Raw genomic sequence first — 19,763 nt, 5'->3', positions numbered from 1 at the left:
TTACGATAAATATTCTACAAGGAATGTGGACATGAGATAACTTACAATGCATTTTCCTTCATTTATGACATCCATTTGTTTTAATAGCAGATGACATCACAACAATGTTGTTGTACACCAACAGAAAATGTGTAATTGAAATAAAAATAACACTTTAACAATTTATAAATTTCAAGAATCAAACGTGCTTTTCTGCATTCATCTTCATAAAAAAAGCTCAACCCAAAATATTTGAAAGCCTTGATTGTATGAATTGGAAGGAATGCTAGGAGATATATGACCAAAATGACATAAATAAATTCATATAATGTCAATTTTGCCTGAGTGAGTTGGAACCTTAATTTCTTAGTAATTTCTTAACAGGGGAATTTAGAAAAGTATGTTATACCTGTGCCTTAAACAGTCATAACACATTAGCAGACTTTTACTTCTTTTAAAAAATATTATCACTACTTCAAAGCATGGTTTTATAGCAAAAAAACCCACTCATCTATGATTCCCTTGTCTAATTTAATTCTTACCACCAATAGTTCCAGAGGTTGGACTGATTTCACTTATTGCCATTGAATAAGTGAAAGTTAAAGTTCCACTATCATGTTGAGCCTTTCCTTTTACACCATCAATAACCTCCACTTCATAGGTTCCATAAGATCCCTCTCCGACAGTACAAGTGATTGAGGTTGTTGTAGAGGCTGTAATCACACATGGCACTCCCCCTATAGTCAATGTACTATTGACTGATCCAAGTTTAGTACCAGTGATTTGTACTGCTGTCCCACTAGCACCTAATATAATGTTAGTAATCTATAAACTATCAAGAATCATTGTAGAAGAATATCAATTTTCAAAAATTGTGTATAATGTGACGGTACCCAAATTGCACCCATTTTGACAGTTTTTTCACCTACGTTTTTTTATGATCAAGTAAAATATGTCCATACTGTGTTTATTTTGTAGCCCTATCCTTCTTCATTGTATAGGTACACTAATTTGATTTTTAATCCATATTGAGTCCATAAAAAAATGGGTTTGAATCAACCTCCAAACTATCCAGGATTCTGTAATGAGGAGTACCCAAATTGCATCCATGCTTAAATTCACATCGTCAAAAGTCTAATAACCGAGCTTTTGTTTAATTTCTTCAAATATTTTGAACAATTGGATATAAGTACATGCTTACTCTTCATATTTTACAAAATGGATGCTTATAATATATTGTTTTTGCTAATTTTAAAAAGATGACGTTTTGATGACGTCGTACGGTGACGTTTTTGAACATTTTGCTTTTTCAGTAAACAATCCATCTGTTGATAAATACTGTGAACGTTTTGTGTATATCTAAATATGTTTACCTATGTTGAAAGACGTGCATAGTATCAAATAAAAAAAATACAAATTGTTTAGTCTCTAGGAAATGTTGTAAGATTTCCGTTGCTATTTTTTCTAAATAGGTGCAATTTGGGTACTCGGTGCAATTTTGGTACCCTTACGTTATGCAAATGAAGACATTTTACATAACCCAAGAATTAAAAGTTTCCTTCATCTAAAAGACAATTTATTCAAAATAGGTATACACAATGAAATAGTGGATTTTTCAGAGTGGCTAAAATTTTGATGTAACAGATCCCCACCCTATGAATATCAAAAGGGTCTTTAAATGCTATGGGCAATCTTAATCTTACTTGTTTAAGTGTGTATTCTCTGTCCCTTGCTGTTGAGAACTTGACATTAAAATCCAAAATGAATTGCATCAATGTGTCTTTTGACGTAGGATCTTTTTTAAAGTGTATCATGATATCTCTTGAATATCATCTCAATGTATTTTTTTTCATACTAACTATATTGTAGTACTGTTACATAAAAAATAACTGGAAATTAAGTAGTCATGATCTATGTAAATCTGGAATCCTTCCTTATATTTATACATTGATAAACAGGTAAAAATAGATAGCTGGGAAGTCAGCTAGAAAGAGAACATGCAAAGTAAAGTATCCACAAAAATTAGTTGGTGTACAGTATATATACATACCTGTAACAGGATTTATTGCAGTAACTGTTGGTGTACTTTCTGTTAGCCATTCATAACTACAGTCACCTGTACACAGTGTGGGTACATCATTTACATATGCTAGTACCTATAAAATAGCATTGACATTATGCTGGGACATTTCATTTGATGGTTATTGCTGTAGTTGTTTTAATCTTATAAATACATATGTGGATTTATTGGATACTTATTTTCATAGATAAATGAACCAGGAATTTAAGTGTTAAATAAGAAAAAAAATAATGATGACTTGTTTATCGATAAAACAATACAAAATCTAGAATCTAAGAAAAACAATTTTTTCCTGAATCCCCAATATAAATGAATCTGGTGTGTATATACCGTTTCAAAAATATAAAGTATTCAAATATCATGATAAACTAATAAATCAAGCCTTACAAATCTTAAGATTCTAACGCCATCCTATGAGATATCTTAGAAAGTCATTTTGTTATAATTTTTTACTGGGGATATCAAAGTAAATTTGCAATTTTATGAACTAATCCTGGTTCTGTTCTTTCTCACTATTCAGACTCTACATAAGTAGTGTGGTACACATAGTCATATATTGCATTCAAACTCAACACAATATAGTATTGTTTTGTCTCTTTGACACATTCCCCATTTCCATTCTCAATTTTATTGTGGTATACACAGAAATGACTTTGACAAAATGTAGTTTATATTGTAAGAGTTGTGAAAAGTTCTTTTGACATAGCATGTTTCTAACCCATGCAAATTTATTCAAAGAGGTAATAAATACTAGTTTGACAAACCTGAGGTTTACTATGATCTGTATATAACATATCTCCTGGAATAGGATTATACCATAATCCACCATTAGTTAGTGTGGATACTTGAGCTACCACTTTCCTCCCCGCCAAAGATGAGTTAACCTGGTAAATGTGGACAAAGAAATATTATACAAATATTGAGTCAAAAGAATATGGATACCTGTAATGGATTTTTCAATTCCTTCTATAACTGTATTTGTAATATGAATTTTGTCACAAGACCACCCCTTATAATATTGCTGCATTCCATTTATAGTTCACTGACTTAACTTCTTAATTAGCATCCTTTTGTTTGATTGATTTGTGTTTACAGCACTTTCCACACAGTTGTGCTATTTCCTGACAATCAGTTTTTATTTGTAGAGGTAGCTGGAGTGCTTGGAGAGAACCACAGACCTGTGTTTGGAAAACTGACAATCCTAGTCAATTAAGATTAGAGTTGAGCACACCTGCCAAATGCAGGACTAAAAAAACTCATTACTAAGTTGATTTGAAAAGCTCACCCGAGCTTGTGTTTTATGAAGTCTATTGAATATCAACTCTAAATAAGACTTAGAATTGAATTGAAATGAATTGAACAACCACAGTGTAGACATCCTAGTGATACAGTAGTTGGACTATTTAGACTGAGGCCCGCATCATTTATAGATCCTACTGGCATCATGTTGATTCAGTACATATTCTGGACATGTTTTACTCATGGAAGGTGTAAAAAAAACACAGAAAAGAATTCATGTTTTCTGAAATCTTCGACTTCAAACAATTATTTTCAGTGCTGCTTAAATCAACTATTTCAACACAACATTTATGTCGCTTTGAATAGTATCAATATACACTTATTGTAAAACCAGGTGCTCCACAGGGAGCAGCTTTATACAACTGCAGAAGTCAAAATCTAAATATTTGGGGAAAGTATGGACACAACATTCAAGCTTGATACCCCTCTAAATTTGGATTGAAATCAAATTTTTACATAATATGAGTTTTTGACACAAAACAAATGTCTAGATCTTACAAATCTATTATGCAATATAGTACAAATAAAGATTTCTTCTTTTAACTTTTCAAAAATTTGGAATTTGAGAAATTTGAGAAAATAAATTATTGAAAACTACCTCACCCGCCCCTTTTTTTTTGCCATAAGTCCAAAACCTGACAAAACTTTATACATGATATACTAGTAGTGTAAGGGAAGTAAATCCAAACATACCCAACATTGTATGTTAAATGTTTTAGAATTACCTCCATTACATTGCTTTTAAATTGTCTTAATTGTCCATTGACCAGAAATACCTAGTTTTTTCCCTTTTTTGCACCTAATTCCGAAACATTTGAGCCATAACCTCCACAAGTCAATACTAATCATCCCTTCATGGTATGGAAACTTGTGGTTTAATTTCAGAGAGATTCATATACTTAAACACAAGTTTGAAACTACAAAAATGATTAAAATGGGCCCCCTTTTTGGCCCCTAATTCCTAAACTATTGGGACCATAACCCCCAAAATCAATCCCAATCTTCCTTCAGTGGTACTGAACCTTCTGGTAAAAATTCATAGAGATCCATACACTTAATCTGTAAACTAGAATCAAAGAGCTGAAGAGCTGTGAGGGAAAAGACGGCCATTGTTTCAATTTTTAGGGGGTATCTTTTGATAGTCTACATACAAAGAATGAGCAAAAGAACAGCTAGAACATATAGAAAGGCTAACAATAATGAAACTAATTGTTGTTTATTGTTATTTCATTTCCTTAGTCAAGAATTCATCATAGAGACAATTTGGACCAATGAGATCTGCACCTTCTAAATCAAAACATTTGATTAAAGTTGGGAGTTAATTATCTAAAATTCAATTGAATTTAACAACTACTACAATATATTTAAAAATTTTAATTATGTACAACTGAACAGCAGGCTAAGACCATTCTCAATTTTTTGTGACAGTATTCTCAAGAAAGTGAGGACTGAAAAATCTATTTAGTTTTAATTTTCCATTGATAAAGTTCCCAGTTACAACTCTCATCACAGGGATACATGTACTTATAAAATCAAATATGATTGATATAAGCTGTGTGAAGTTTGTTTCCAGATCCCACATTTTGATATATCTGTAAAATTCATTATCATATACTAAATGTCACATTTTAAGTGTTCAGAAACATTTACTTTGATTTTAGTATATAATTACTCATCAATGGAGGTGCTCCTGAATTGGAGAAAGATTCTAAAAACAGAACTTTACAGAAACAATGAAAACTGTTGTTTCTCTCCCCAATCTCATGTATCCCCATTGACATTGTTTACCGCGAAAGTTGACCTACAAATTATCTGATTATAGCCTCAGATTAAAGCATTGCATGTTGGTGTGTGAATGATCTACACTACAGCAAACATCATTAGGTTTACATTTAACAAATACGGATTTTAAATTAGTATATAAATACTGTGAATGATTTTTATAATGAATAAAGGATATCCCTGTGTGGCATTCCAACAATGACGTCACTAGGTTATATATATTTAGAATATTTCGTAATACTGATTTTTCCGGACTGTAAAAGAAACGTATATAGTGTAAGGGAAAGCTCAATATACGATAATTTCACGAGAAACAGAAGGGAAATGTGTAAAAAATGTATTTAAAGTCAATCTGTTCTCCTTGTCATTAATTTCAGTATGACATTTTGAGGGGGTTTCCAAACTATCAAAACAAAATGATTGACGTGAGGGAATGATACTCTGGCCAACCCCATTAGGGAATTGACGGCTTGAAGCCGTCTTTCCCCAAAAATGCTTCTTTTTGTCCCCTTATTTCTACATATTTGGTAAAATTAACCCTAAACTGAATCCCAGCCATCCCTGTGTTATATGGAACCTTGTGGTACAATGTCAGAGAGATCCATACAGTTACACACAAGTTATTGTCCAGAAATTAGAAAAATACTTGTTTTTGGCCTCTTTTTGGCCCTTTATTCCTAGACTGTTTGTCCAATAACCCCTTAAAATAAATCCCAACCTTCTACATATGGTATTAAGCATTATGGTACAATTTCAGAACAATTGAAATACTAATACACAACTTATTGTCCTGAAACTAGATAACTGCTGTTTTGGGCCCTTTTGGGCCCCTTATTCCTAAACCTTTTGGACCATAACCCCAAAATCAATCCCAAGCTTCCTTTTGTAGTTATTAACATTGTGTTAAAATTTTATTGATTTCTTTTCACTTATTCAAAAGTTATCATCTGGAAATAATCCATCTTCGGATGACGGTGATGACGCCGCCATGAGGCGTGATAACAATATACAACCAATTTTTTTTTAATTTTTGTGTTCGTATAAAAAAGCAGTACCTGTATTTGAGGCTGGTCACCAGCTAATGTTGTGAATGTTATATGGTAGTCAAAGTTTGAACAGGAGCCATATCTATATACAGAAATAGCTCCAATACCATCTATTGATTCCAAAATATCCGTCAATGCAGCAGAGCTTGTATCATGTCGAATACCTAAAATATCAAAACAAAATTTTACCAAGTGCTGTCAAGAATATTTTTCAAGATTGATGAATCGATTAATCCAGTGGCAAATATTACATGCAATTATGGACAAGAATATGTGTATATGATAAGGAATCCCAATTTGAACTAGACGGACAGGCTTAGTAGGATTTAAAAACATTTTGTAAACGAAATTAAGATGAACTGTACAGTCCTTTTGATATTTGTTACAAAAAAAAAATTAAAATAATTCACATGCCACTGTATCAAATTAAAAGAGCTTATACTCATTATTAAGAAATAAATTTTAGGTGGTTAAATTCCAGCACAATACCTTATAATACCTTACAATACCAATACATTACAATACCTGCATAACAAGAATGATGACATGTGATGGGCATTATATAATTTGTTTTATTCAAGTATAACATATCTTACGCAAAAAAAAAATACATGTATAAGATTATATCATAAAAAAAATAGGATAGATAGTTCGGTATATAAGGTTGGTTGGGTAACAGTAAACAGTGATATGTATTAATTTTAGGCCTACTTGTTCATCACAAGCTCGGCAGTGTTGTCAATTTCATTCAATACAATACCAAATTTTGTTTTAACTATAATTAACCACATAAAATGTACACATTTTTCTGTTACAGGGGTATACACTGCATGTAATCTCACCTGATTTGGTTTTATTTTTAAATGTAATACTGAATGTTCCACTAATAGGAGGAGAAGCTGCCTGTAGTCTTTTGATATCTATTTGTACACCTGATCCAACCTGTCCAGGTTCTACAGTAAGTAGGGGTATTTTATGGCCACATAGATACGGTACAAATGTGACCTCCAAAAGACCTTGACCTGTAGATCTCACATCTACTCTATCAATACGTGTACTGCCCAAACTCACAGGTAGCATTCTGTAACTATTAACAACTACAACAAAAAATATTAATATTTTAGAAATTGTCATGTCTTTAATAATACTTCGATATAAATAATAAATGAAACTAAAATAAAAGAGAAAGAAATCTCTCTATTCAGTCAACTTTGTTGCGTGGAACTCAGTTGTGTTGAAAACTCAGATGAGTCAAAGTAATTTCTCAAATCCAATAAAATTCATGTTTGTTCAATGCATATTTATCTCTGATGTGTCAGACTTGGTTGATTCAAATACTTGGTAAAGTCTAGTAATCTTTTATAGTCCTATCGGTGTAAAATTAATGTTAATTGACCCCAATGTCTGATAGGTCAAAAAAATTCTAAAGATACAGACTTATTGATAAGAATTCAAACTGGATGTACTTCTCATGCAACTTATCATTTTCACAAGAGATGAAAGCTGTGTAAACATACCTATTTGTAAAACAATTAAAATGATATGACAAATTTGTGACGACACACTCGACCTCAGATGAGTTGAAACTTGGATAAGTCAAATATTTTTGTTTGGTTCCTTCTACTAAACACAACGAGATTCAACTGTATATCAGTTCAGTCTTTAAATTTATGAATTGTCGATCAAAATAAACAATTGACTTCACGACCTTATGAATTAATTTGAAAAGTTGACATCAAATGATGGACGTTATTAGAGATAGAAAAAAACCCTTAAAAATGTACAATATGGTTTTCCTATCATATATTGACAAAATTAAAAATAAAAGCACCTTCCACATTCTCTGTGGGTTGTTCTAGGCCTATAAAGATGTCATCAATGTAAAAGTTCCAGGTATAATCATTCTTGGTAACATATATTCTTTGGATGTAAAAAGAAGACCCTTGTGGTTGAAATCCTTTGACTGCACTGAATATTTCTACACAAACATAATGCCATCTAAAAATAAAACAACAATAAAGTAAAACAAAGACAGAACACATTATCAATATGAAAGAATTAAAATTATAGTCTCTTTCAGTTTTTTTTATTGATACATGTATCAGTTTTTGAAACCACTGAAGAAAAAGATCTCACATTGAGAAATATCTTTAAAAAAATGTATAATATTAAAATGTAGAGTTTCTTATCTAGTGCTTTCTATAATTTTCGTAGTAAAATCATAGATACATGTATTTAATACCTGTAAACATTGATAAGACATTACAGTTTCATAGTACTAGCTGACACAAAAATGTTGCAGTTTTATTCATGTCTTCATTACGACTTCAAACTGATTAACTGGTGAGTTTTTTTAACCCTTTGCTTGAGTGAAAGGTTTATGGTATATAAAGCAAGTACAAAACAAAACATGTTTAAGCCCACCGCATTTTGTGCTTGTCCCAAGTGAGGAGCCTTTGTTAGTCTTGTATATTTTTTTTTTTTTTTAGTTCATTTATATGTTTTGGAGTTTAGTATGAAGTCTGTTTTCACTGAACATGTTTATTTAGGGGCCAGCTAAAGCCCACCTCTTGGTGCAGGATTTTCTCACTCAATTAAAGACCCATTAGTGGCCTTTTGGCTGTTATCTGCTCTATGGTCGAGTTGTTGCCTCTTTGACATACTCCCCAGTCCATTCTCAATTTTACATTGACATTAAACATATTCTTATTCCTAAATTCAAGTATAACAACTACACACATAGTTATCAGGAACATTAGTTTAAATAAAGTTTGAATGGATAAGAAAACTTCCTTCATATAAGTCTATTTATAGTAATTTGTTCCTGAGGTTTTTATACAAATTACCGCTGCAAAAGATGTGCAAGTATACACTCTCAAAATTATTTGGTGCAAAATTAGGATAAACAATGCAGTTACTTACCCTGATTTTCTTTCAAATGTCCGAGGTATACTGTTTGTAGCATTGTGTTGTGTCCCATTAAAATCTTCATAGGAGTACGTAATTCCTATTCCATTCTTCAGCTGGTTTCCCAGATATGCAAAGCATAGCTACAAAAAATATAAAATACAAAAATTAGTTTATTGACAAATTTGTATAAAATACTCTTATTTTTTTTTTTTTATCATAACATCTATTTCACATGTTAATATTGATTTGTCTTTCATAAACTATGCAATTTTAATAAATTTGATTTGTTTCTGAAAAATTTGTCCACAAAAACATTTGCTAAATATATATGACATAGATTGTCACTGGTTCATGTCTGTCATATTTGTTTTTTTGTGAATAGTTTTGTCATAAATTAAGCCATTAGTTTTCTCAAGTGAATGCTACTATTTATCAATGCTTCATAGCCAACTATACGATATAGAGTATTCTCATTGTTGAAGGTTGTACAGTGGCCTGTAATTACTTACAACCACTTCATTTGAACATTGGTGGAAGTTGATTCATTGGCAATTATGCCACATCTTCTTATTTTAATACGAAAGCTGAAAATAGGTGGAAGACCTTCATTGTTCAAAAATCTAAATCAAAAGAATAGCAAATGAAGCTGAAATGATCAGTTGCTGATGCAACAAATCAAAGTGATGGAAATCACTCAAGGAAAGATTAGAAGAGTAGTTTGAATTATTTCATATTAAGGTATGGTGGGGAAAAATGAACATTTATAAAGCACTTTTACTGAAAATTGCATTTACAGCAGGTCTTTAGAAGGAAACTTGCTTTTCCAGTATGAGGATAAAATGAGCTCAAATGGGTCTCTTGATTTGCACAATTTTATTTAAACTGCAGTTTATATCTTATCGAAATTATGTTTCCGGTTCTGAACATGTTTCAAAAAAACAAAAAAAGTGCAAAATTTTTTCTAGTAAATGTTACCAACTATCCTTGTAAGACATAAGACATAAATCTGGACCAACAGTTTAAAACTTTAAAGTGTCAACAAAAAAAATTGAAAAATGTTGTTTTGGGGCATTTTGTAAGTTGAAACAGAGGTTATATGGCATGGTTTTAGAGGCCCTTTGATCAATTTTTAAAGTATTTTTCAACACAGGGCATTGAAAATGTACTTTTTCAAGGTAAACCAATTAAAAAACTTATCTTATTGAAATGTGGATTCTTTCTTCATTGCAAAAATATATATTCACTTCTAATAAAAATTCAAATGACTAAAAAAATACATAATGATTGATGGGAAATAAACTAATAAACAATGGTTTGTTATAATTAAAAGTTGTAAAATTTTTAAACTGTTATTAAGCCAATTCCTGATAAAAAAAAAAAGTGTACTAATTTAATTGTTGATTAATTACAGATGATTATTGGAAATTTATCAAGTAAATTATAGGCCTTACTTGAATACCTTTTATTTATTCATATTTATATTCATATTTCATTTTTTTAAGATCTTGTTAATCCATTAATCATTTATCTTTTAGATATAATTTACAGAATCACTTTATGTAATGTAGATCAACAGTAATTGGCAATAAATCTATCATCCTTATAAATCTAATATACACATTTGTGTATTCAGTTATTAGGTCAAATACTTGTGTATTAAGAATTATATTTATATTGAGTGGTCTGTATAATTATGTAAGACTGAGGTTGATAGGTAATGTGGTCAATTTGATTGGCAGTTTAAGAGGTGGGGCATTGTAATTAAAAGTCCACCTTGTCTCTGATTGTTTAGTGATAATGTCAGTTGTCAATCATACTAGTTGAATCAATACCCAGTTACCTAATCAAAATGTTTTATTTAAAAAGCCTGCACATCAACACACCTTAATGACATACATTCTTGAATGAACTGCTCCAATAATGTACCCAGTTTTTTTTTCAGTTTATATGTGTATTATGTGCACATACATGAGAACTATAGGGAACTATATTTCAGTGTGAATACATTTAGTAACAGTAGCTAACCTGTCCTGTTGTTAGGGAGGCCGGTGCCTAAGTAAAGATTTAGAACAAGTTCTAATCTTTCCAAAAACCAAATAACAGTGGTATAAGTACAAATATTTACATATAATCAGCAAACTAAACATTTGAACAATATAATAATTACAGGATCACTAGGGGTCATTGGCAGATTTGCCTTTTTTTGGGATTTGTAGTACAAGACAGTATCTTGTGCCAAAATGAAGAATATAAGTCACCTGAAAATTTATGTAAAATATGGCCAAAACTTCACTTGACTAGATTTATAGACATGCAACATCTTGAATTTGATGTCTTGTTAGGAAATCAGAATTTCAGCCAATTCAGACTCTTTTCAATTGTTGTGACTTTGACTTTTGACTTTTGGATCGCAAATCAAATATCTGTGATCAAATTGAGGGAAAATGTCATATTACACTGACACCATGGATTATCTCCTCTTAGTTACAACTTACAACATTGACTTTAGAGGTCATACGAAGACCTTTAGAACTGCTGTCTGTTACTGCATATAATGATGATGGATTTTTACCAACATATTGTCCACAAAAAGGTTCAATTTCCATTGTTACATAAACACCAGATTGTGAATTTACTTCATGGTCAAAGAATATTTTTTTAGCAGGAGGATCTTTTAAGAAACTTGGACAGCGAGTTCCAAACATCAGGTCCAATGCAGTTTTGACCTATAACATATAATATCCAATATTAAATAATCACAAATATAGAAGCATTTTGTCAAGAGCATTGCTATCTCTTAGTTTGAGTATTTCTCTAGTATTTTCAGATAAGTGCTTGGTTTTTTGTATTTTTGTTAGATGATTTTGGTTGAAGTACTGATCTAATGAGTCAAGTCCTTCCGGCTTCAGTTTTACAATTTGTTTTTATGAAGTGGAGTTACACTACTGTCCCAAGTTAGGCGAATGTTTTGTGATCACAAGCATGCTAAACCCAGATTCATTCTTTAGGTGTCTGTCACAAGTCAGGAGCCTTCAAGCTAGTGGTTGTTATGGCTATTGTCTGCAATATCTGATTTTGATTCATTTTTGTAGAATAATCAGGTTCCTTGGAAATGTTTAAAATTTTCTCTTACCAGAGCATTTCAATGCTTTCTAAACAGTAGGTGTTTTGCTCATTGTTGAAGGCCATATTGGAACCTACAGTTGTTTACATCTCTTTCAGTCAATATATAGTTGTTTCATTGGCATTTATAACATATCTCCTTATCTTAATATAGTTAATACCAAAGTATCTAAACTATTAAAGGAAGAGACTGATTTCATTGAGCCGCAACTCCTCTGAAACAATTCAAGGTCAGAAATATTTGCGATATAACATATAAATGTAGTATTTTATACTGTCTTAATTCATTTTTGAAACAATATTTTTCCACAGAAAACTCCAATATTTAAGAAAATATTCAAATTCAGACACCAATCCCTGTCTTATATGCTTGCTCACATGCTCAGGTAATGTAATAACCAGGATATTTAAAAACTCTTTGTTAACAAATTGTATCGTGATTTCGCATCCATCTTCTAGTTACTTATAAAATAAAAATTTGGTTGCTTGTTTTAAATGTGTTTTAGTTGATACCTACCTGACCAGCATTTGCCTCTACAGGGAGCATAGGAGATGGTTTAGAAGCTAAATATAGTACATAGTATTTCCCACTAGGTACACCTTTAACTAATTCTGTTACTGAAGTAGAAAGTGTTTCCCCAGCTGTGCCATTGATGACCTTTACATCAATGTCAGGGAAGTCTCCTGTTCAGAATAAAATCAAGTCAGTAGATATTTCATTAAAATACATCTTAAAGAAATTTTTACTGTGAATTCTTTATTACTCTTTCGATATGGTAAAGTTTTCTGTGTAGTGTATTTTTGTTCTTATTCTTTGGCTTATGAATTTGATTTTACCTTTGGTTTCTGTTTTGCCTCATTTTGTTAAATTTCTGAATAATTTTGAAGAAATTGACATTTTTGGCAATATATCCATTTATCTAAGCATGCATAACAATGAAAGTATGAATTTTAATTTACCTCTTTCTGACACCATGGTTATATCTATGACAATGCCTGGTGGTCCATCCATTAGTTGTGAGGTTGTAATTGTCACTGATTCTTTGCTATCCAAGAAAGGGAGACTACTCAGAGCATAGGCCATTACCTCCCCTTCTGTGATCACATTAAAAGGTTCTAAAAATAAATCATCAAATGTAAGCTTTTATCATATATCACTAACTATTTGTTTGTAACCTATACTGTGAACATAAACTGACCAGGTTTAATCCACCATATTCTACATAAGAAAATGCCTGTACCAAGTCAGGAATATGACAGTTGTTATCCATTCCTTTGATGTGTTTGAGCTTTTAATTTTAATTAGGGACTTTCCAAATTCCGTTTTCAAAACCGTCATCTTCCTGACTTGGTTAAAAGCATTTTTTCATGAGAAATTATCCCAAATGCAAAACATAACCAAAGTATTTCTAGAATAATAAGTATGTTTTTATTTATAATTGATGATCAGTTTTGGACACAGTCATAATGACTAATAATGAATTATTGTGTTATTTAAATGTGTGAACCACATTTTTGAAGTTATTTCAAAAAGAAAGAAAAAATATATAACCAAAATATCCTTTAATTAAATTTTAAAATTCTATTCTTACAGACAACGTACGTTGGTGATGTCACAATCACATGACAGAATTATGTCAATGAGTTGATAGACAAAACACTTTCAGCAAATTAGAAGAAGTGTTACATCCAAAATCAAAATATACTAAAATTATAACTGTACCTGTGAAAACACCATAGAAACCCAGCTGAAACTTAGCATCACTGAGAACTCCTGCATCCTCTACAATGGTCACTTGTTGTTGTTCATAAACCTCTGCTCCAGTACTGGTCACCTGGACCTCAACTGATTGGATCTCTCTTTCAACTTAAAAAAAAAACAATCACAAAAAGTCTTGTAATGATCATTTGATCTTAAAATGATATCTCTTTCAAGTTATATATATATCTATATAAAAAAAAAAGCACAAGAAAATGTGTCTTAAGTTATCTAGATGTGTTATTCAGTTGAACGTAGAATGAAAGAAGTCTTATCTAGATGGTGTTTCTAGAGATGTTCATGTCTATCAGTAGGTTTTGAAGTCTCTATAAATTAGTATACCTCTGCAAAAACTTCTATGCAATGTCTAAGTGTTTACTCTTTAAACTACATACTCTTTATGACCTGAATGATAAGTTTATTTAAATTCAACTGGAGGGCAATATCTACTGATTGTATGATCGCACCAATGTGTACTATTAGGTTTGATAGAATTTTTTACAAGTAAATATGAAAAATATATTGCTGACCTCTTGGATTTCTCTTTTTCGTGTTATATCTGTAAGAATTATTGATTTTTTTATAAAGATAACCATAACGATATTTGATAAAAAGAGTTAATGATGGGTTCAGGTTAAATTTTTAAAGAAACTCAAGTGGTAAAACAGAAAGAGTGGTCTCCCATATTCAAATTCAAACTTATTGAAAATACCTAACTGCAAGCACTGAAGACAAAGAAACTACAAAGGTTCAATTATCTTTGTAAGGTTTATTCTAAATACCTGAAGATGTGACACTGATTCTTTGTTTCTCCTGGTCAGCATTTCCAGTCATCCTATCATTAAATTTCGTGTCCAGATGAAGAGCTTTGACTTTGATTGTGCTTGATCCTGATCCTGATTGTAAAACTTCTATATAATAACTGAAACAAAAGAAAGCCTTTTATCCTATTTCTAAGATGCATCTTAAATTTAATTTTAGTAAATTTCTAATGAAAAGTCACAATAACTCAAGAATTTAAATTCAATATCACTAAATTCAGAAATTTCAATAGTTTACACAATGAAAAAGGCACATTAATTTCAAATCATGTTTTTTCCACTTACTGTTTATCTTTCTCAAGTTCTATAACATCAGACATAGAAAATCCATAGGATGATGAAGATGCTAACTCAACCTAAAATGAAAGGACAACATTTATAAAAGAAAGAAGAATCATAACATCATCCTCATGCTTCCTTGATGATAAATTTATTACAATCTGCAGACGATTGATTGTTGGTGTTTAAACTTCACTTTTGAGCTCACCTTGGCTATTTGTGTTGTCTAGTTTTGATTGGTCACTTTTGGGCACACCTTGGCTATTTTTGTTGTGTCTAGTTTTAATTGGTCACTTTTGAGCACACCTTGGCTATTTTTGTTGTGTCTAGTTTTGATTGGTCACTTTTGAGCACACCTTGGCTATTTTTGTTGTCTAGTTTTGATTGGTCACTTTTGAGAACACCTTGACTATTTTTGTTGTGTCTAGTTTTGATTGGTCACTTTTGAGCACACCTTGGCTATTTTTGTTGTCTAGTTTTGATTGGTCACTTTTGAGCACACCTTGGCTATTTTTGTTGTCTAGTTTTGATTGGTCACTTTTGAGCACACCTTGGCTATTTTTGTTGTGTCTAGTTTTGATTGGTCACTTTTGAGCACACCTTGGCTATTTTTGTTGTGTCTAGTTTTGATTGGTCACTTTTGAGCACACCCTATCTATTTTTGTTGTGTCTAGTTTTGATTGGTCACCTTTGAGCACACCCTATCTATTTTTGTTGTGTCTAGTTTTGATTGGTCACTTTTGAGCACACCTTGGCTATTTTTGTTGTGTCTAGTTTTGATTGGTGAAGGCACCTAGAGTACTTGGAGAAAACCTTCAACAGGAAACATAACAATCCTAGTTAATTCAAATTTGAGTAATCACACCCACACAAACTGAATTCACAACCTCAGTGTTGACTGGCAATAGTGATAAGAGTAGTTCAACTATTAAGATCAATCCTCCACTGAGGCCATCTTTTATCTGTTTCTTTTACTTTTGTATTCATAATACCGTAAATTAGGAAATTTTGGCGTCAGAATATTTTGACGATTTTCACTCAAAAGGCATGTCTTTTATTTTGGTATGTGTAATTTTGGTGCCTCGCCTAATTGATGTGTTTAATTTCGGAACTATAGAAGTGTGCAAGATAATTTGTATTTGCCCTTATTTACCCGTTCATGTATATTGACACATTATCAATGACATACACAAACTAGAAACAAGACAAAGTTAACTAGTAAATGAAGGAATCGGATGCAAATGCAACTGCAAATAATTACGTATCTCTGGGGTTGAACTAAAAAAGAAAGTGATTTTAAATAGATTATTTATTTTTTACAAAAATTGTATGAAATAAATTTTAATCCATATCATGCATATGGTTTTGGCAGTACATGTTAGTTAATAGAAGAATATAATATAAGATATATCCCTTAACAATTAACATAATGATATCATCGTACCGGTCCTAGATTTTGGCGTTTCAATATATAAGTGTTTGCTTCATTTTCATGTATTTAATTTTGACACTTTCATTGGAGTCACCAAATAAACCAAAATTAAACTACATCCAAATAAACCCAATTTACAGTAAGCACCATACTCTGATAGAAACAGGTCTAGAAACAAGGGAACCTCCTCATGGAGAAACAGGTCTAGAAACAAGGGAACCTCCTCATGGAGAAACAGGTCTAGAAACAAGGGAGCCTCCTCATGGAGAAACAGGTCTAGAAACAAGGGAGCCTCCTCATGGAGTTTTTGATTAACTGGTCTAGAAACAAGGGAGCCTCCTCATGGAGTTTTTGATTAACAGGTCTAGAAACAAGGGAGCCTCCTCATGGAGTTTTTGATTAACTGGTCTAGAAACAAGGGAGCCTCCTCATGGAGTTTTTGATTAACTGGTCTAGAAACAAGGGAGCCTCCTCATGGAGTTTTGGATTATGTGATTACTTGGTAGTTTTAATTGTAATTTTTATTGTGATCATGTGATTACTTGGAAACCCCAATGAGGGCCTAGCATGTTGCCTACCAGACTTTCAACGAAAATTTTCAACAGTTTTGAAAAAATATCCTAGAGATATGATAATCAATAGGATATACCTTATTTGCTGGATAGAGATGTGATAATCAATAGGATATACCTTATTCGCTGGATAGAGATATGATATTCAATAGGATATACCTTATTCGCTGGATAGAGATATGATAATCAATAGGATATACCTTATTCGCTGGATAGAGATATGATAATCAATAGGATATACCTTATTCTCTGGATAGAGATGTGATAATCAATAGGATATACCTTATTCGCTGGATAGAGATGTGATAATCAATAGGATATACCTTATTCGCTGGATAGAGATGTGATAATCAATAGGATATACCTAATTCGCTGGATAGAGATGTGATAATCAATAGGATATACATGTACCTTATTCGCTGGATAGAGATGTGATAATCAATAGGATATACGTATACCTTATTCGCTGGATAGAGATGTGATAATCAATAGGATATACCTTATTCGCTGGATAGAGATGTGATAATCAATAGGATATACCTTATTCGCTGGATAGAGATGTGATAATTAATAGGATATACCTTATTCGCTGGATAGAGATGTGATAATCAATAGGATATACCTTATTCGCTGGATAGAGATGTGATAATCAATAGGATATACCTTATTCGCTGGATAGAGATATGATAATCAATAGGATATACCTTATTCGCTGGATAGAGATATGATAATCAATAGGATATACCTTATTCGCTGGATAGAGATATGATAATCAATAGGATATACCTTATTCGCTGGATAGAGATATGATAATCAATAGGATATACCTTATTCGCTGGATAGAGATATGATAATCAATAGGATATACCTTATTCGCTGGATAGAGATGTGATAATCAATAGCAATAGGATATACCTTATTCGCTGGAAAGAGATATGATAATCAATAGGATATACCTTATTCGCTGGATAGAGATATGATAATCAATAGGATATACCTTATTCGCTGGATAGAGATATGATAATCAATAGGATATACCTTATTCGCTGGATAGAGATATGATAATCAATAGGATATACCTTATTCGCTGGATAGAGATGTGATAATCAATAGGATATACCTTATTCGCTGGATAGAGATATGATAATCAATAGGATATACCTTATTCGCTGGATAGAGATATGATAATTAATAGCATATACCTTATTCGCTGGATTTTGATCAGTACTTAGATACAGCTTCCCCAGAGTATAACACTGTAAATGAAATGTCCATCGTCCTGAATGAGGAGGGACATAGAATCCATGTATCCTGGTCACATGGTCCCCTCCAATATTTGAATCAGAAAAATAGAAATGGTCAATGACTTTAGTTGTTGTTGTATTATCATCTATAGTCAAGTCTAAAATCTTTGTTAAGTCATTCAAATTGTAATAGTGGTTGCTGTATCGTTCATATATCAAGCCTCTGTTTCCTAAAATAAATAAAATTTGATAAGTTTATATTATAATTATAACAGTTGTAAGTTTATATCACAATCACAATAGATCTATAAAATAAAATTCTGTTATATGGAACCTTGTTGTATTTTTATTTACCTTTTGTTATATAAAACATATTTTTGTGACCTTATATGCTCTAATGGAAGTAAGTTTGGTACTTTAGGTCGTAAGAACTACTCCTAATTAATGCATATAAAATTATAAAAGAGATATAATCTAATAACTATTAAATCATGACCCGTATAATAGAACCCCTGCAATAGTAAGGAATTGCAGGAAGGGCATCATTCAAATTTTTTGGATTTTTTTTTCTAAAACAAACTGTTAATAGTTTGACAGTTACATATGCACTTTTGATGAAGGGATTCCGGCAATGTATTATAATATTATACGAATAACCTCATTTATAGGAACTTTTTTTATGACAGAAGAGTAAACAGTCTTATTATTTGCATTGAACATAAATGTTTCGTATGCTTTAATTTACAGTATCTCCAGTTTCATTTGCTTCTAATTTCTAAGTCACTCAAATCTAAATAAAGACTATTCCTTAATATCTGTGAAATTTGGATTCCTATTTTAATTTATCATAACAATTTCATTAAAAACAACATATTAAAATGTGGACATATCATTATACTTTCCCTTGACACGACAAGGAGGGCATGATGCTATTGATCAAGCAGTGAAATTCTAAAATCTTAGCAGTTCAACATTATAGGATAACTTTGGTGTGAAAAATTGACACCTGTATTTTAACATGTTTAATATGTAGAGAATAATTTTTGAATCTTCACATTTATCATTGACATTATGGTCTTTACCGGAATATCTGGGAGCTGTCACTTGTTCACCTGTTTCACATACAATCAACCCATCTGTCACCTTCTCTGTTACCTTACATTCAGATCCTACAAACAAATAGTATAATATATAAAAAGACATTCAATAAACAATGAATGTTGATAAATCAACCTTATACATTATACCTATAATTGTACTAAAAAATATATCATACAGCTATAATTGACCATCATACATTGTACAACACAGACATGAGTATCAGCAAATCTTATTATCTTAAAATATTAAATATACAGGTTAACTTTATTCATCTCCTTTTTGCTATACATGTATATCCATATCATTTCATAAAGTTTTACAGTTCCAATTTATCAT

The 19,763-nt window shown here is 31.4% G+C and overlaps 1 protein-coding gene across 2 annotated transcripts in view; it reads right to left on the bottom strand.

The window, feature by feature from the left end:
* Positions 1–19,763, bottom strand: part of LOC143080749 (fibrocystin-L-like) — an 81,311-nt gene that overhangs the window by 41,070 nt on the left and 20,478 nt on the right. For both annotated transcript variants that reach the window (XM_076256753.1, XM_076256755.1), the window contains 15 exons: positions 19,409–19,495; positions 18,285–18,556; positions 15,085–15,155; positions 14,761–14,900; positions 13,943–14,086; positions 13,180–13,335; positions 12,737–12,903; positions 11,592–11,822; positions 9,109–9,236; positions 8,018–8,184; positions 7,029–7,283; positions 6,196–6,350; positions 2,824–2,943; positions 2,030–2,135; positions 522–785 (listed from right to left, as the gene is read on the bottom strand). In XM_076256753.1, coding sequence (XP_076112868.1) covers positions 522–785; positions 2,030–2,135; positions 2,824–2,943; positions 6,196–6,350; positions 7,029–7,283; positions 8,018–8,184; positions 9,109–9,236; positions 11,592–11,822; positions 12,737–12,903; positions 13,180–13,335; positions 13,943–14,086; positions 14,761–14,900; positions 15,085–15,155; positions 18,285–18,556; positions 19,409–19,495 — 2,463 coding nt within the window. The remainder of the gene's footprint in view (positions 1–521; positions 786–2,029; positions 2,136–2,823; positions 2,944–6,195; positions 6,351–7,028; positions 7,284–8,017; positions 8,185–9,108; positions 9,237–11,591; positions 11,823–12,736; positions 12,904–13,179; positions 13,336–13,942; positions 14,087–14,760; positions 14,901–15,084; positions 15,156–18,284; positions 18,557–19,408; positions 19,496–19,763) is intronic.

This window comes from Mytilus galloprovincialis, chromosome 6 (assembly GCF_965363235.1).
Source record: "Mytilus galloprovincialis chromosome 6, xbMytGall1.hap1.1, whole genome shotgun sequence".
Classification (NCBI taxonomy): Eukaryota; Metazoa; Mollusca; class Bivalvia; order Mytilida; family Mytilidae; genus Mytilus; species Mytilus galloprovincialis.
Note: the sequence above shows the minus strand (reverse complement) of the source record. Positions and strands in the feature narration are given on the sequence as shown.